Source organism: Tachysurus fulvidraco, chromosome 25 (assembly GCF_022655615.1).
Source record: "Tachysurus fulvidraco isolate hzauxx_2018 chromosome 25, HZAU_PFXX_2.0, whole genome shotgun sequence".
Lineage (NCBI taxonomy): Eukaryota > Metazoa > Chordata > Actinopteri > Siluriformes > Bagridae > Tachysurus > Tachysurus fulvidraco.
Window position 1 is genome coordinate 13,731,608 of NC_062542.1, and position 19,337 is coordinate 13,750,944.

At 39.0% G+C, this 19,337-nt stretch overlaps 1 protein-coding gene across 1 annotated transcript in view; it reads right to left on the bottom strand.

Annotated features, from left to right (window-relative positions):
• The window catches only part of LOC113662392 (contactin-associated protein-like 2), a 115,436-nt gene extending 96,784 nt beyond the window's left edge, over window positions 1–18,652 (bottom strand). The window contains exon 1 of the mRNA XM_047808920.1: window positions 18,126–18,652. Within this exon, the coding sequence (XP_047664876.1) occupies window positions 18,126–18,246 (121 nt within the window). The 5' untranslated portion in view covers window positions 18,247–18,652. The remainder of the gene's footprint in view (window positions 1–18,125) is intronic.
• Between the last annotated feature and the right edge of the window lie 685 nt (window positions 18,653–19,337).

Below are 19,337 nucleotides of genomic sequence, written 5' to 3' on the forward strand. Positions count from 1 at the left end.
ATCTATCTATCTGTCTGTCTGTCTGTCTGTCTGTCTGTCTGTCTGTCTTTCTGTCTGTCTGTCTGTCTTCTGTTCCACATATCCATCCTCTGCAAGGCAAAAGGTACAGTACAATCACACTCACACAACAGACAATTTAAAGATGTGGGGGTGTGGCCAAGTGTCAGGTAAGACGGACAGGTGGGGAGGTGTGTCAAACTGGCAGGTGCTCATTCTAGAGTCTTATTAGACAATGAGAGAGAGAGAGAGAGCGAGAGAGAGAGAGAGAGAGAGAGAGAGAGAGAGAGAGAAAGAGAGATGAGCAACACAAAGCACATGCAAACTCCACACCCACAAGGCAGAAATCGAACCCTTAACCCTAGAAGTGTGAGGAAAACATGTTAAACCACTAAGCCACTGTGTCCCCCAGATATAGGAGACATTTAGAGAAGATCTTCAGCTTATTACAGCTTATAACTTTAATAATACACAAGTTTCTTCTTCAGTAGGTTTAAATACAAAGCTGTATTTTAGTGTCAAGAAGGCTCTATGATACAGATTTGGCCAAGTGAGAGTATAAATATCAGATTAATTAATGAATCCATTGAGGCACAGAAAAGATACAGGCATTTACTGAGGCACCTGACTATACTGTATGTAGGTTCTTACTGACTCACCTGAGGAGTCTCAGGCTCTTATTGTGGCACCTGAGGATATGTAGGTTCTTACTGAGGCATCTGGTGATATGTACAGTAACTTCTCTCTGAGGCACCTGAGGAGTCTCAGGCTCTTACTGAGGCACCTGAAGAGATTCAGGCTCTTACTGAAACACCCGAGGAGATGTAGTCTCTTAATGAGGCAATAGAGGGAATTAAAGTTTTTACTGAGGCACCTGAGGAGATGTAGTCTCTTAATGAGGCACTAGAGGGAATGAAAGTTCTTACTGAGGCACCTGAGGAGTCGCAGGCTCTTACTGAGGCACCTGAGGAGACTCAGGCTCCTATTAAGGAACCTGAAAAGTTGTAGGTTCTTATTGGTTCACCTGAGAGACTCAGTAACTTACTTGTGCACCTGAGGTGATATAGGTTCTTACTGAGGTACCATGAGAAGAAAAATAGCAAAAAACAAAACCAAAGTTACAAATTGTCCTTGATGCAGTTCGTAATCTGTATTTTCCGACACGTTCTCCAAAGTTTCTCTCCACATCCAACAAATATTTCACCAAACTAGAACAAACCCTCAGGGCACAATAAGATCTGAGCATTCTGTCAAAGAGAGCAGGCACAGAAATGAAACTTTAATAGCACAAACAATTATATTTAAAAAAAAAAATGAAATCAATTAATTCTTTCCCATATATAATTTAAAAGGTGAATGTGACTCACTGAGACATTTTCCCCAGACAACAGCCAATTCTCTGAAAGTAGGACTTTCTCTGGAGTCCAGCTATGAGGCGCAGTGTGTGTTCTTATATAATTGTATAGCTGTATAGTCCTGTATAGCTCTCACATTGCTGAATGATTTCGAAGCAGATTAATGCACTTCCTGCCAGGTATATTACCACTGCCATGTGAAGCTCCTTCATACATCAGTGGCATTAGCGATGGCAATTAATTAAATGCCACCTAATTAAAGTGTAAAAAAAGCAGACTGTGATTTCTGTCCTCTTGTTCATGAGCTCAAACCTGCAGATAAAAATCAGAACTAAGGGTTTATACAAAAAAACGCTTAAAAGCTGACCGACAGTCTACGATTATAGCTACGAAAAGAAAATGTCTTTTAATTTAGTTCATGAACATTTGGTTATATATTTTTAACATTTAAAAAAAAAAGTACTGAATAAAGCTAGCATCAATTGCAAATTTCTGGAAAGATTCTGAGGTAAAAAAGAATAAAAAAAATTATTTACCAAATTATATTATATTGGGCCTGAACCGAATCATATTGAATGAGCCTTGAATCAGTTCCTCCAGAATTTTATGATTTTGTGATGACAGAAATTATGGCAAATTAAGTACGCTATGAGATTTGAGAGACTATGAGATGAGAGTTTAAAACAAGAATCTTGTGTACAGAGTTTCCAAAAAAAAAAAAAAAAAGAATAGATGATAGAGTTTTTGCCCAAACATATCACAAAACAAAACCTGAAATCCTGTAGATACTACTGTAGTGAACTGAAGTGTATCTTAGTTTAACAGTATCATTTTCTTGTATTAAATTATATATTAATTATGTATTAATGTACAAATCCTATCAGATGAAAGAAAGAGTTTCAAACCCCTAGACTGAGCATCTGATCATCCTCTACTGTTAGTTTGTCTAGTCAGTTTTCAACACAAAGAGACATCATACTTCTATAATTTATATTCTTTCATCTTAGGAATAGACGAGACAAATCCAAGGGGAAGGGATCCGTCTCTCGATATTACTGCATTATCAGAAAAGAAAAGGAATAATAAAAATAGCAGTAGAAACAGATCCCTCATTAAAGACACCTCTGTGTCTGTATATGCAAGGTTTCCAGTGTTGGCTTGGCAAGAACATACTGTAGATGTATTAATAAACTGTCTGGAAGAAAGAACTTGCTGATGGCTGCCAAAGTATAAATCAACAGAGTGAGGAAAAAAGTGAAGTTTGACCAAATAACCGAGGTTTCTTTTCTGGAAAAAAAAAAAGACTTTCGATTGACTTAAGCACTATTTGGACGGGACTAGTTTGACGTGGAGTAATGCAATTTTACCTTAGGACGTCTGTATTATTAATTGGCCAATTCGCACGGGACAAGACATCTCAGTAAAACTAGCAGAAGTGGGAGGTATAACTCGCTTTACGCACCACAGTAACCTCCTTGTCGTCATGTGCGTATGACGTTGCTTCCCGTTTCAAGCGCGTCCATGCTTGCAAAACGCGCCAAAAACTACTTTTAAACAGGAAATGACGGAATTTTACCGTACATATTTACAGCGGTTCTATTCGGACGGGATTAGTATTACCTGAGGTAATTTTTCTGGACCTTTTTACAGAAGGTAAAAGTCGCCGTAATCTTTACTGACATTGTCCGTAATGATTACCAAGATGGCACATTCGGACGGGACTAAAATCACCGAGAAGCTCTGGTAATAATTACTTTACCCCCACGTCCCCACGTAAAACTAGTCGAGTCCGAATAGTGCTTAAGTCTCATTCAACTATATGTGGTACGATGACATAATTTTACTTAGTAATAATGACTTTGGTAAAACACACAGATCTGCTGCATACTGGAGCCTGTGTTATTATCATAGCTCACTAGCTAGCACGATTTTAAACATTAATTCTGAGCAGGCTGTGTTTGTAATACAGCTAATACAGATGAAAATAAGGACACAAGAAAGCTTTAGTTTCAGTAACATGAGTTCATAGGCTTGGCTATTATAGGAGAATCACGAGGGATGATATGATTTCATTTTTACTGCAGCAACACAAGCGCTTGAACGTGTTGCTAGCCGAACCTTTGAGCAGTCCGATGATGTCGTGTTTTTTTTTTTTTCAGCTCATACATTTGGTGAGAGATCGCAAGTCCTATAATTAGAATCAGTCTGTAATTACAGTCTCCGCTGTGTTAACCAGCAGCTCCATCACCTTTCATTAGCAGAGTGACACAGTGTCTCACATCAGTGACCTTCCATAAAAATCCTAGAAGAAAAATATCTAGAGACATTGCAGATATTAAGTTATATTATTAAGTCAAAAGCAGCATAGGGTGTGTCTCAATCAGCTCTTAAGCTCCATAGGTCATGAGGTAGTATATCATGTACATAAGTCGTACCACTGGTAAAAGCTCTGACTTACTACACAGTGGGACACTGATGACACAATTTCTGGTGACATTCTAATTTCCTCATCAGTCCTTATTTGTAAAAAAAAAAGTTTTATATCTCATGTAAATTTATCATAATCACACACATTTCTGTCCCAATAATGCAAGCAGGATCACAGGCTAGCTAGTGGGTTTTTCTTAAATCATGAATCATTTGAGAGCTACAACATAAGGTTAACAGGATACTTTTTTTTTTGACAAACGTTTTCCATTTTTTCTAAGATGAGAGACTTCAGAAAATATGATCATTTCTAGTAAAGAAATGTTTTTTTCATGTTTTTTTTCTCACTTCCTCCCTTTTTGGTATTTTTAGGGAGTAAACATTCCAGTGCGCTCGATAGATTTTGCTACTGAGAGAGAGAGAGAGAGAGAGAGAGAGAGAGAGAGAGAGTATAAGTGACGTGACATACGGCTAAGTACGGTGACCCATACTCAGAATTCGTTCTCTGCATTTGACCCATCCAAATTGCACACACACAGCAGTGAAGACACACACACCATGAACACACACCCGGAGCAGTGGGCAGCCATTTATGCTGCAGCGCCCGGGGAGCAGTTGGGGGGTTCGGTGCCTTGCATAAGGGCACCTCAGGCGTGGCCGGCCTGAGACTCGAACCCACAACCTCAGGATTACGATTCAGACTCTCTAACCATTGGGCCGAGAGAGAGAGAGAGAGAGAGAGAGAGAGAGAGAGAGAGAGAGAGAGAGAGCCCTTAAAACAGCCCCCTGATTAGTTCCCCTGACCACTTAACTAGGGAGCTGAATGAGACGCACACAAAAAATAAAAAGAGAACTTTTTAAGTCACTTTTTCACAGTGAGGTTCAATCCTGCTATTCGCTATTATAACTGTTTGCAGAGTGATATATTTATGATGTCTGCTTTATTAAGTGTCTTATTTAGCTTTGAAGGAGCACTGTTTTTTTTCCCTTTAATGCAATACATTTTGAACTCAATTACATTTTATTTAGACATATCCCCACTGCAGCATTATGGGATAGATTTAGCTCAGTGATGAAAAAACCAGGTGAAGACATAGAAACCTGGAGAGGAACCCAAAAGGAACTTGAAAACAAACCCATCCTTTGTTATTTAGTTCACCTTCTGGAACTATAAAGTCAAATAGTAGTAAAAAGTTTTGGGACCAACAACAACAGCAGAAAGTGAGTTCTAAAGTCTAAAAATTAGAGCACCAGTTCAACACTTGCCCTGAAAAGCAATTCAGGTCAGTTTCAAACTAGCAGATAATGCCCCACTTGCACCAACATGTTCCAACTAACCATTGACACTGGCTTGAACAAATGGCACACAAACCACAAAGATGGAGAAGACCCTGGCCTCAAGAAGGCAGCTGTGCTTTGGCTCTTCACTGTAAAATCACATTCTAAAAAAAAGTACCATTAAAAAAATGATCTTTTTATCTACAACCACAGCTCTGTTCTGTCTGCAATGATATCAATGCAATTCCTTTAATGCAAATGCAACTGAAAATCTTCAATTGACAAGTCGAAGAAACCTTGAAAGGAACCCAAAATTACTCAAAAAAAACCCAACAACTCATATTTGATTACAAATCTCAAGGAAATTTCACCTTATTGTACTTCTTAACTACCAGATCCTCGCTATCTACATGACCCTTCCATCCATCTATAGCAATCCCTTCTTATCTAGCTTGTCCCTGAAACTGAAAATAATATCCAAGACCCAGTTAGCTGGTCTTCCTTCCTGATTACTATGTAGACCAGGGGCGGTTCTAGGATTTCATCTTTAGGGGGTTTTATCCCTCAGCGAGAATTTAAAACAACAAGAGTTTTATATTATATATTATATGACTACATAGTAAGCCAAAAGTTATGGTATTATTTAAAATGGCAAAAGTGGACACCAAAATTTTATGCATGATGTAATGATGCCAGTCTTCAATCAAATCAGTTTATGTATGTGTGCATTCTCTACAGTGTATCCAATGAATGCAGTCATTAATAAAAAAAATATTCACAAGACAAAGACAAAATCAATAAATATTATTTTTATTTAGTAATAAGAATAGTGAAATTTCACTGCTTTTGGTTGCTGTCTTTGAGGTTTTCCGTCGATTAACGTTATAGATAAACGCCTCCAGCTCTGACTGTGTTTGCACACCGCGCGTGCCTGAGCTTCTCCGTTCAAATAAAGCAGACAGCTGAAGACGCACATTTGAAAGACTACAACGCACGCGGGTAAAAGCAAAGTAAAACAAATCGCTCTTGGATCAAACTAATAAATCATTTTCTTTCCCATCGACGACATGTCCTGCATTTTAACGTAATTTTTATTGTTTAATTATGAAAGTAAAAATGACACTTTTAGTTTTCGGGTGGCTGAGATCACAGACAAGGGGGCTGGAGCCACCCTAAAAAAGGTCTAGAACTGCCCCTGATGTAAACCAAGGCTAAATCATTTGAAAAGCTCTTCTCACCTTTTTGCTAATTTGAAGCAAATTAGCAACATTTTCTCATGAAGCAGCAATCGGTAATAAAACTTTGTAGACGTGCGAATAGGATACATATTCATCAGGGCCAGCTTGCTGTTATTCTGAAGCTCCTCGTAAGATTGGTGATACCAGGTTGCAAAGCTTGAATGCCAATTGCCTCCAACCTGTTAATCTTTAATTGCAAAGCAATGTGAAATGGTGTTAGTGTGCAAGTGTAATTCTTTGTGAAGAAAGAAGCGCTGAAATCACCTGCTGTAGCTGGAACTGTTTGCTTGCTGTTGTGATAGCTGGAGCAAAGGTTTATTCCAAAATGTGGATGTAAACTGCCGCACAATTCTGGATGGACGGACTTAAAATAATATCATTTCTATTAGTCCGACATACTTAGCCTTGAAAGTAGAAGGACTAACAACAGATACTAAAGAAAACAGAAAAAAAAAGATATAAAATATTGCCCGAAAGGTGTTTCTGCAAGATCCAAATGGACTGGATATAAAGTATAATAGCATTCCTCAGACAAGTGGACTAGCACACTTTGAAAGCGACATTTAATGCAGAATTCACAACACGAAAGCTCAAAGCTAATAATTCTCCACAGAGTGCATGAAGCTATTAGCCATGCCAGATGATGCCCACTCACACCATCCCTCAAATCACCCTTCCTGCATTACACATAAGAAAGTTCTGTTCTGAGCTTCAACCAGCTAGTTCCAGTTTCCATCAGGGTTGAGTGGTGATTTAACATCTCAAGGTGGTGAGTGCAATTATTAGCAAAGCAGGTTGGAGGGCAAATCTGTGCTTGACACGCAAAAAATATTTATGCTGCTCTGAATTTATGGAGAGAGAAAACAGGAGAAAAGCGAATCAAAAGTGAGGTCAGTAATTTGGAGATTTTCAGTATGATACAGTATGAGGTTATATTGAGGAGTTGAGTTAAGCATGCATGGTGAGGATTTATTACCAAAAGTTGTACCACAAGTGGGGTGGGGCTTGTTTTGATGGAAACCCAATACATATAACTACCTGGAAGGGGGAATAGTAGCTTGACGTTTTGCATGCTCGACTCACACCTCCAGGTTTGTGGGTTTGATTCCCATATTTGCCTTGTGGGAAGTAAGTCTGCATGTTCTCCATGTGCATCCGGGCTTTCCTCTGGGTACTCTGGTTTCCTCGCCAGTCCAAAGACATGCATTATTGGCTGATTGGCATCTTTAAATTTTATGAACGTAGTGTGTGAGTCTGTGTGTGGTTGTGCCTTGTGTATGGCCTGTGACCCGGTCCGGGGTTTCCCCCCACCTTGTGCCCTGAGTCCACTGGGATAAGTTCTAAGTTCCTCACTACATTGCATAGGATACAGTAAGTGGCACAGAAAACGGAACTATGGATGGACAAATGAAGCCAAAAAATCAAAGCCATTGAGATCCCTATTAAATACATAAGTATAACACTAGAAATTAATTAATGATATGACTTTTTAAAGGCATTTTTGCAATTTATTTTTTGTTTTATCACAGGCATCCATTGGTTGCTTTTGGTAGATGTGAATTTTGTTAAAACACGGCAAATATAGGCTGTTGTTGTTCTTTCAGCTTCTCCCTGTTCACGGTTCGACACAGCAAAGCATTTAGGTCAAAATATAGGCTAAATTTCCAAAAATATGCATTGGGTTTTTTACATATTAAAATAATATAACTTCAGCTGCAGTCATCTATATATGCAAACATCTATAGAGACCTCTTTTGACCACATCATTTTCAAATGAGTGCCGAGAATTCACAGGAATGTCTGATGGGGTTTTGCCAACCACAAGGTGGTTATCAAGCAAATTATCAACGTTCAAAATACATTCATTCATCCATTCATTCATTTTCTACCGCTTATCCAAACTTCTCAGGTCACGGGGAGCCTGTGCCTATCTCAGGTGTCTTTGGGCATCGAGGCAGGATACACCCTGGACGGAGTGCCAACCCATCACAGGGCACACACACTCTCATTCACACACACACTACGGACAATTTTCCAGAGATGCCAATCAACCTACCATACATGTCTTTGGACCGGGGGAGGAAACCGGAGTACCCGGAGGAAACCCCCGAGTCACGGGGAGAACATGCAAACTCCACACACACAAGGTGGAGGCGGGAATCGAACCCCCAACCCTGGAGGTGTGAGGCAAACGTGCTAACCACTAAGCCACCGTGCAAACACAGCCCCCAGAAATACACAGAAGACAAAAAGTCAAATATGGTTGAAGAGAATTCAGAAGTTCAATACACTATGATCCAGCTTAGATCCATTCGGGCAAACAACTAGCATTTTCTGGGGCTTCATTATATTTAAATCAATTGTAATGATTCACACTGAAATAAGGACAAACAGTACATGTATCCAGCATTGCCAAGCAGGTCTGCATTTCACTAATTACCTCAAGACAAAAGAGCAGACCGATGCTTATGCCAAAGTGCAAAGCCCAGCCCTTAATCGAAAGAGATCTGCTGCATGGTTCCTGCAAGAGCAGGAAAGTGCAAACTTGTCAACAGTTCTTAACGATTTTAGTAAAGCAACAGTTGTTTTTAATGAGCTACATGTGCTTGCGTGTGTCGGAAATAAAATAGGATGTTTTCAAAAATCTCTGCAAGCCTTCTGAGTTTTAATGAGGAATTTGCATTTGTTTCCAGAAAAAAAAAAGAATCAACCAGAAACATGTATCTCTATTGAGTACAATTATCTTCTACCCAGAATCCACCAGATGCATTAACATTATTCGCTCAGCTATAAGACATCTACTTTTTTTTTTTAAAACAAATCTACAACAAAGGCAGACATGCAGATCCTAAAACAAAAAATATACAGTAGCTAAAATTTAAATTGTAAGACAGCTGTTTCGTGAAAATAATGACTTATATAATAATGTATACATTATAAAGAGCAGGGCAATAAAAAGTAGTCTTACAACATGGAGTTAAATTAACAGAGATTTACATTTGATATTTATGTCACTTGCCAGTTGACATTATTCAGAGCAACTTAAATTGATCTCATTCATACAATTAAGGGTTAAGGGGCTTGCACAAGAGCCCTGCTCAAGGGCCCAGCAATGGCAGTTTGAGATATGACTTCACATCTGATCAGCAGACCAACATCGTACCTTCTGAGCTAATGGTATCATTTGCCCTTTTCCACCGAGGCTGTTTGAGTGCTGGTTTGGAGCCAGAGCCTAATTTAGAACCAGTTCTTTCTTTTTCAACAGCCAAAGCACCGGCTCTGAACCAGGAAAAGTGGTTCTTAAGTAGCACCAAAACGTTGCTGGTCTAGACTTAATAACCGCTTGTGTCAGGGGCTGTGGGCGGGGCTACTGTTAGCGCATTTGATAATGTACCTTAAGTATACTAATGTTTAATACACTTTTACTTTACCGCAATATGATACATTATCAGCACACATGATAGTAGGTAGCTACATGCTAAGGCTTTTTTTCAGTGTTAATGATAAAATAACGTTATGTACTTTATCGATTACAACCTTCATTTATAGCAATTACACGGAGCTGCACGTACACGTTTTATTCGCCGCGTTTGGATGCCAATTTATGTTCGCAAAGCCATGAGCATTAACAGTAAAGCAACATCCGCTATTGTTGATGTGTTTGTGTTTGCCGCTGCTGCGCTAACGTTGCTGGGACACGTGACACGTATACAGTGACGTCACACTCGGCGCTGTGATGGCTCTCTAGCCGGTGGAAAGGCAAACAGGTTCTTAGAAGGTTCGCCAGTGGAACCAACTTTGAACCAGCACCAGCGCTAGCTCTGAACTAGCACCCGGTTCTTTCCGGTGGAAGAGGGGCAATTAAGCCTTCTGTAAATATCAAGAAATTTTCCTGTAAGTCTTCTGGAATATATCTTTACTACTGTATGTAGGGATAATTGCTCAGTCTCTATCAAACTGGATGATAGAACATTGGTCAATAGCAAGGTCTAAATTCTTGATTCGCACAGATTCACAATCATATTAAGGTCTGGGTTTGTTAGTGTATATGAACCACTCGAATGAAGCTTTCTTTCACATCTCTTGAATACAGGAACACGTTCTTTTCAAGAATTGCCCTTGGCTATATCAATTAGGCTTTTACCTCTCAACCTTCACCAGGTTCCAAATTCCAGCTGATGAATAAAATCAATACACCTTGCTTCACTGTGGGGATGGTTTAGAGCTCATTCATTCATTCATTCATTCATTTTCTACCGCTTATCCGAACTACTCAGGTCACAGGGGAGCCTGTGCCTATCTCAGGTGTCTTTGGGCATCGAGGCAGGATACACCCTGGACGGAGTGCCAACCCATCGCAGGGCACACACACACTCTCATTCACTCACACACACACACTACGGACAATTTTCCAGAGATGCCAACACACCTACTATGCATGTCTTTGGACTGGGGGAGGAAACCGGAGTACCCGGAGGAAACCCCCGAGGCACGGGGAGAACATGCAAACTCCACACACACAAGGCGGAGGCGGGAATCGAACCCCCAACCCTGGAGGTGTGAGGCAAACATGCTAAACACTAAGCCACCGTGCCCCTTATGGTTTAGAGATGTCTTTAAAAAAAAATAGACAGAGCACTTTGTAAGACCAATGTTCAATTTGGGTCTCATCAAACCAGAAAACCTTTCTGCATGTTTATCCAGTCTCCAAATGCCTAATGGCTTTCTTCTCACCACTCTTCCATTTAGAACACTACAAAATGTGATCAAGCAGGGTGATTACTTAAGCAAGGCACTGCGGCTCGCTGTCTGAATCCGAAAGCACTGACAAAATTTGCTCTCCTAACCCTTTACTGATGCAATGCATTAACCTCGGGTTTTATAATGGATTTTCCATAAACATCCTTGCATTCACCCAACAATTTGAGAGAAAAAAAATCATGAACTGCTGTTATCCATCTTAAACCGGACAAAGAGGAAACTGTATTTTTTTCCACTACTCATTGTATAAACCAATTTACTACACACCGATTCCTACCAGACACTTCCGTTTGGATAGATGCCTGAATGTTTTGACTGAAAAAAGTCTCATGGACTTAATATTTAATCAATATTTGTGGGGAAAATGTGTCACTAATCAAAAATATTAGATTAACATGTATCCTGTATAGTTCATTTACTTCATTATACTTCATTGCTGGATAATATGGCTCTGAGAAATATGTACAGGTGAAATAGTTTTTATAATTTTTCTGTTGTTCGTTTTGTTCCTTGATTGTAGAGATATACGAGAAAAGAACTTGTAAAACACGGTGGTGAAAAAAATTGTTTTGGAAAACTGACTTCTGGTTCTGTTTGTGTTTGGATGCACCTCCTGTCAATCATTTTATAGACACCATATGGGCCAAAGATTCTGAGTTCGGTGCTTCGTGAACTTTTTGGAAAATCAGGCGATATTTTCAACCCTAAACAAACAAACAAACAAACAAACAAAGAAACAAACAAACAAATAAATAAATAATCTTATCTAATGCACCTTTATACAATATACAACAGACCTTTATACAATATACAACAGACCAATATACAACGGACCTTTATACAATATACAACGGACCTTTTTACAATATACAACGGAACAATAGAAAACTGTAACGTTATTTCCATATTCACATGATTAACATTGATTTGAACAGCATATTTTATGACTTAATGAGCTTTAAAGAGCTAATTTGATGAGCAAATCTGTATATGTACAAAGTCTTCAGACTTAGATGATAGAATGCGTATTATTATTATTACTTTTATTATTATTATTATTAATTTATTTATTTAAATTACTTTGCTGACAGTGATTTTGATTGAAGTTTTGATTGGCATCTGGTTTCTGAATCTATTTATGTCACACTACCACGCTGTGTGACCTGGATTTTATATATTATAAATATACAGTATAAGAATTGAGATGAACGGATTGTAGCTTAATATGTAAAAATAATATAAGTCACATAAGTGAAGTCAAATGTGGGTCGTGTCTATGCAGGGGGTTGTGTTTGCGTGTGTGTGAGTGTGTGAGTGTGTGCGTGTGAGTGAGTGTGTGTACCTTCATACACACAAGTGCATAATTTATTGCTGTTTGTTCAAAGAAGACAGAAATGTAGTTGCTCATTTTCACAACCCAGACAAAAAAATAAATAATTGTGCTATGATTGCACAGTTATACATCACCAAAGCTGTGCTTAATGCTACAATAAGTACACTTTTATTTCTTATCTTATTTTAAGATATATTTTGGAAAATCCTCCAGGAAAATGATCAGTTTCTTGCCCTGGGCTAAAGTCACTGTTCATGCAGACACCACGAGATGTTCTGGGCCAGGTCTGCAAGAATTAATCAGAGACTGTGAGAATATTCAACAATATCTTTCACAAACCAAACCTGAGACAGATTGCACAATATGATGCCAATTAGGTTGTGTTCAGTTTGTATGAACTGGTGCTTTTTAAGCTTTTGTTGCTTTTCTCACCACCCACCTGTGTAGCCTTGTGTCCATCTGACAGAAATAAACCATTCTAACCAAACGACAAATGACTCCTCAGTCTGCATCTGCATCGAATTAAAGCAGAATACTGAATGATCAGATGTTTTCTTCAATGCCCTTGTTAAATGTAGGCAACTGGGTGAGTAAACTGAAGCAGTGTGAGATGTTCAGACATGTCCTCAGTGTGCTCGCTTTCCTTTTAGGCCATATCTGAATCTGACACTGCTGCAGTCCCCTAAGACTCCCAAACCCAACCAAAAAACTCCCTCGAAGCACTGCTATAAAAATACCAGTGGACAACAGCGCAGGGGACACAAAAAAACGGGTCATTGAGCACACTTTAATGTGTGTGGGGACAAGGGGGAAAACTGTGCCTACTTAGCTAAATAATGGTGATGGTGTAAACAGACAAACACTTGATACACAGCCATCATCAATTCTGCATTAAGGCCTTAATCAATCTATGCTGAATAAGTAGTTTTAATATTTATCTGTTTCAGCTAAATATTATCGATTTATTTATTTATTGCAGCTAAATTTTATTTATTTATTTATTTATTTATTTATTTATTTATTTATTTATTTATTCATAAATCCGTGAATTTAAATGTTCACGGATTTGAAACCACGCTCTCCGCTTCATTTTTTTTTTGATAACTGCACACTTGTTGCACCTGTTGCTTCACCTGTTGCACCTGTTGCTTCACCTGTTGCACCTGTTGCTTCACCTGTTGCACCTACAGTGTTATACAACAGTCAGTATAACCACACTGTCACATAGTCTATCACTCCAGTCAGTGAAAAATTCCACTTCCTATTTCAAACTTATTGTTATAGGAGAGATAATGTCATCATCAGCCAGCACAGGAAACAATACGGTCATAGTGTTTCTGGAGGTCTTGGAAAAACGGCCTTTTTCAAAAAAAAAAAAAAAAGCATTATTATCTTATTATTATGCTTTATTATCTTACAGTTAAGCTATTTTTGAAAACAAATAAACAACCAAAAACTACGGTTAGGGTTAGGGTTCGATTATCAAATAGGCCACGCCTACCCGATGACGCAATATCTCTTGCGCTGTTCTGAAATCCCTGGAAATAAGTGCATCCCATATCATGACTGACCCTGAGCTCTGACTCCAATCTGGGATATGCATATAAAACAAAACAAAAAAAAGAAATTAAAATAAAGGCTTCGTCTTTTACTCCACTCTATAAAATAGATTTTTTTTTAAAAAAAACAACAATATATTACTTTATTTTACTTACTTTCACTGCTACAGGCTTCTAAATTTCAGTGTATTTATACTGAGCTCTGAAATTTTAAAGGCATAATTTAAGGTCCTTATCATCTCTATTCCATCAGAGCAGCCGTGCGTACATTCGATTTTCCACCTGAAATTAGGAGCTCAGTTATGTGTCCTTCTTACTGCACTGATTCACTGAAAGGTTGTTGTTGTTGTTTTTTTGTGCTGCTGGCTATTCAGAATTATTTTGTAAGCTCATGTGTTGATTCGATTGTATTTGTAGTAATAATGTATTATTATATTAACATTAGCAATAAATGATGTTTACAGAGCAGTTGCAGGTTTGTTCTAGGGTCCGGTCGTCCCAGTCGGTGATTCTGGGATTTGAACTCACATCTTTCCAATCAGAAATCTAGTGTCTTAAACACTGAAGTATCACCACCTATAAGATCTTTTACTCCATACAGTGTTTGTTTCATTCGTCATCAGTAACTGTTTATCCATTGTGTCCAGCAACATATCACACCCTCTGTGTCTCATTCTACAGTATGTTCTTATATACTGTATTTGCCTCATGTTTGTTCCCATTTGCCAGTTCACTCCTGCCTATCATGTGTAAATGTACTATTGTTCATGACAAAGGTTCTTGGTTTTGCCTAATAATCATCATTCTAAGGAAGTTTTCACTTTCACACAGCTTTATCTTCGGCTATGTGGCTGAAAAATGCTGAGCCCATAGGAGGCAATTTACAGCAGACAGTGCACCGTCTGGCATGTTTTTTGGGAGCCTGGAGGAAACCAGGGAACCCAGAGGAAACCCACCTGGGTGAAGCATGAGAAACTACACTGATAGATTAACCCAGAGATACCGCAACAGTGCTGTGCCGATCCTAACGATCGTCACAATCTAGGGCGATTTTCTCAACGACATGCAGATAAAGAATTTTTAAAAAATCATAATGAATAAAATCCGGACGTGTTTGTAAATATTCTTGGCTTATAACTCAGCCCGGATAAAAGCAATGCCTTTCCCTTTTTTATTTTTTCGATTCATTCCTTGAGCATCAAAACATACAGAAGAGTAAAATCAAGGACAAAATCACTCTAAATGATGACGTTCCAGCTTGTTCATCACAGCACTCTGAAGTTATTTTGAATAAACAACAGATTATGTGACGAGCCAAAATCCTCCTTCTGCTCAGAAGTGATTGAATTGTCCTCCTTTTTTTTGTCGGAAATTCGTATTTGTTTCTTAACTGTTCTTACATTCGCATGTTAAAACTCTCATTTTATATTATTGCTTATTATAAACTGTGTGGTTTTGTACTACAATGTCAGACTTTATTTGTTTGTTTGTTTGTTTGTTTGTTTGTTTGTTTGTTTGTTTGTTTTTATCCCTATTAGGTTAAAAGTCAGTATGTTATATTACACAAAAACACAACTTTATGTCTGACTCCTTTCCAAACCTTGTAATAGATAGATAGATAGATAGATAGATAGATAGATAGATAGATAGATAGATAGATAGATAGATAGATAGATAGATAGATAGATAGATAGATAGATAGATAGATAGATAGATTTAACAAATTACCAAATTACAGAGCACAATTACAGAGCCAATGAAATGCAGTTAGTATCTATTATTAGTATTTATATAAATAAATATAAGTAATATGTATATAATATATATGTAAATATACATTATTGTACTTAGTGTATGTAGTGAGCTGAAGAAGCAGAGCAGCTCAATGCATATAATCGTAAATATTACATAGGATGCAAATGAACCAGTGTAAGACGGATGGTACATTATCAGAGCGAGGTACGTCGATAGCGTATATATATACATATTCCAAGGATAATAATACATCTTAAATCTATACATCTAAAATCTGTAAAATCTATTAATCTTGAAATCTATAAATCTATACTGTATATAATTGGTTCATTTGGGAAAGTTTTGTAAGAAAAAGTTTATTTAACATGTTTGGAAGGTGTCAGTGCTTCACAATGAAATATCTTCAGTTTTCCATTTCCTGGCTAATGGTCACATAAATGTTTATAGCTGCTGTAAAATAAGCAGTAACAGGAACTAACATGTCTCATGGCTGTTCTAAATCATTACATGTAGCTATAAGCGGATAAAAAGTGTGTTCTTTGAAAGTGTGTTAATTTGAAAATGAAATGAAAAATGTTTGTACTATTAAAGGGAAATAACAGTCATTTTCCTTCACCAGCACAGTTGTTGATTATTTTTCTGTTACAGCATGCTGTGTCCTCTTTCATCCCTTCCAAGTGGCTTGTCTATCTCATGAAAATGCAGTGTAACCGCTTTCATGTGCCTAGTCTGGTGTGAGGTGTGTATTGTGTGGTGTGTATTGTGTGGTGTGTATTGTGTAGTGTGTGGTGTGTAGTGTTTGGTGTGTAGTGTGTGCTGTGTATTGTGTGGTGTGTTGTGTGTGGTGTGAGGTGTGTAGTGTGTGGTGTGTAGTGTGTGGTGTGTTGTGTGTGGTGTGAGGTGTGTAGTGTGTGGTGTGAGGTGTGTAGTGTGTGGTGTGAGGTGTGTAGTGTGTGGTGTGAGGTGTGTAGTGTGTGGTGTGAGGTGTGTAGTGTGTGGTGTGTAGTGTGTGTTGTGTAGTGTGTGGTGTGTTGTGTGTGGTGTGAGGTGTGTAGTGTGTGGTGTGTAGTGTGTGTTGTGTAGTGTGTGGTGTGAGGTGTGTAGTGTGTGGTGTGTTGTGTGTGGTGTGAGGTGTGTGGTGTGTTGTGTGAGGTGTGTAGTGTGTGGTGTGTTGTGTGTGGTGTGTTGTGTGTGGTATGAGGTGTGTAGTGTGTGGTGTGAGGTGTGTAGTGTGTTGTGTGTGGTGTGAGATGTGTAGTGTGAGGTGTGTGGTGTGAGGTGTGTAGTGTGTGGTGTGTTGTGTGTGGTATGAGAGGTGTAGTGTGTGGTGTGTTGTGTGTGGTTTGAGGTGTGTAGTGTGTGGTGTGTAGTGTGTGGTGTGAGGTGTGAGGTGTGTGGTGTGAGGTGTGTGGTGTGAGGTGTGTAGTGTGTGGTGTGTTGTGTGTGGTATGAGGTGTGTAGTGTGTGGTGTGTTGTGTGTGGTTTGAGGTGTGTAGTGTGTGGTGTGTAGTGTGTGGTGTGGTGTGTGTGGTATGAGATGTGTAGTGTGCGGTGTGTGGTGTGAGGTGTGTGCCCGAACTAAGACTAATGGTGTGATTACACTCTGTCTGTGTGAGAGATTAGTTTTGATAAGATGAGCGACTACCCAATTTACTCCCCATAAGTAAATGACTTCATCTGATTGTTTCAGAAAGAGGACTTCTTGTGGAAGAAAAACACCCGACTGACAGAGAGCTTTCCACTCGTACGCTTTACTGAACTGTGCTCAAATCAGACTAGGAATAAGTAAGTACATGTGCACAGATGTTGATGTTCTTGCTGCCTACTGCTGACGACAAGACAAGAAATTCCTCTCATCTGATAAAAGAGATTTTCAACAAAATGAACAAAGCAACAAAATGGTCATAGCAGAATAATCAGGATGAATTACTCAACCTTCATTTTTAGTGAATTAGACATATGAGTTTTGCACGAGTCAGCATCGCACTACTGCACTACTGTTTAACACCAGGGGCTCCTTCTGTGTCCTCTATTGCAAAACCATCACTTAGAAAATGTGCATATCACGAAGGAGCTAAACACTGGTTGTTTAAACACCTGATTTTCCACCATTGTACTCTAAAACCACCCAAAGCAATAAGTGTTTCTGAACGGTCCAGTTTGTAAATGTGGGTTCAATGATGTGTGTTGATACACGATACAATGAGCCGAGCTGAGATTCAAACTGAACTGTTTAAGCAAAACAAAGGCAGAATATAAGACAAGCTTTAAAAAAAAAAAGTATGCAGTACGTCCCAGGATTTCATGAACTGGCACTTTGGGTCCGTCCCAAAAAGCACACACACACACACACACACACACACACACACACACACACACACACACACACACACACAGGACATGCAGCCTCAGTGGCACTTACGGGTGGATGGAGCAGCAGCGTGAGCACTGATGCTGATGCTGAAGATCCAGAGAAGCCGGATGCACCCCGAGCGCATCATCCCGTTCCTCCTCTCCATCATCCCGTTCCTCCTCTCCATCATCCAACACACTCCAACAGTCCTGCGTGTGCGAGTGAGCGCGCTCTCTCTTTCACTCTATACCTCTTTCTCACACACACACGCGCGCACACACACATACACACACACACACACACACACATACACACACACACGCACACACACACACGCACACACACACACACACACACACTGACTAGCGAAGTGCTGGTGCTGATGTTGCTCCCTGTATCACAGCGCAGCCTCCAATCGGAAATGATGCGCCACGTAAAACAAAATTAAAAAAAAGCAGCAAATCTCGCGCTTCTTCTCGCCGCCTTATTGTTTAACGTGAGAACTTAACGGGAAAGTTTAACGCGAGAACTCAAGCCATAACCGTATGTACAGTAAGCTTTCTGTCCGGCTCTGAAACTTCCACCGACTCCCCTATGGTCGCAGCTGCAGCCTTATAAGAACAGCTTCCCCCCTTTTTTCTACTCCGGTTAGTACAGTCCGCCACTCAGTTAAAGGACTAATAGAGGGGGGACTCAGAGGTGGTACAGTCCAAGGAACGCCGCTTCACTTGTCTCATTGATTTGATGCAAACAGGACCGACTTGTTGTTAGTGACGTTTTTCGTCATGTAAAAAAAATAGAAATTCATTCAGGACTGAGAAATTCCAACGTTTTATAACAAGCTTGTTACTATAAAAAAGTTTTTTTGTGAATAACATACTGTATAAACAGTCCAGACTGAAACTAGTTCAGGATCTCCATATTGCAATATGCTTCTAATCCTGTTGTTATTCTGTCAACAAATGCAACTAAAGTGCCCATAAATGCTAAGTACATAAAGGTTACTAACACTACAAGTGTTAACCTACACTACTTGTCCACTCAGTAACCTACTTGTCCACCTTCAGCCCCTAAATTCTCATAGAAATAATGATAAATTAGGGAAGAATTAAACAAATAATTTATTCTATCTAAGTGATCATTGGTGTTATGCCACACGGCAAATATCTGGAGATTAATATTCTGGAGTTAGACATAAACTTTAGTAAGTCTTTTCTAACTTAGACTACAGCTGGTGTTTAAGGAGTGTAAATCGGGGTCTAAAGCGGTGTAATATGTTGG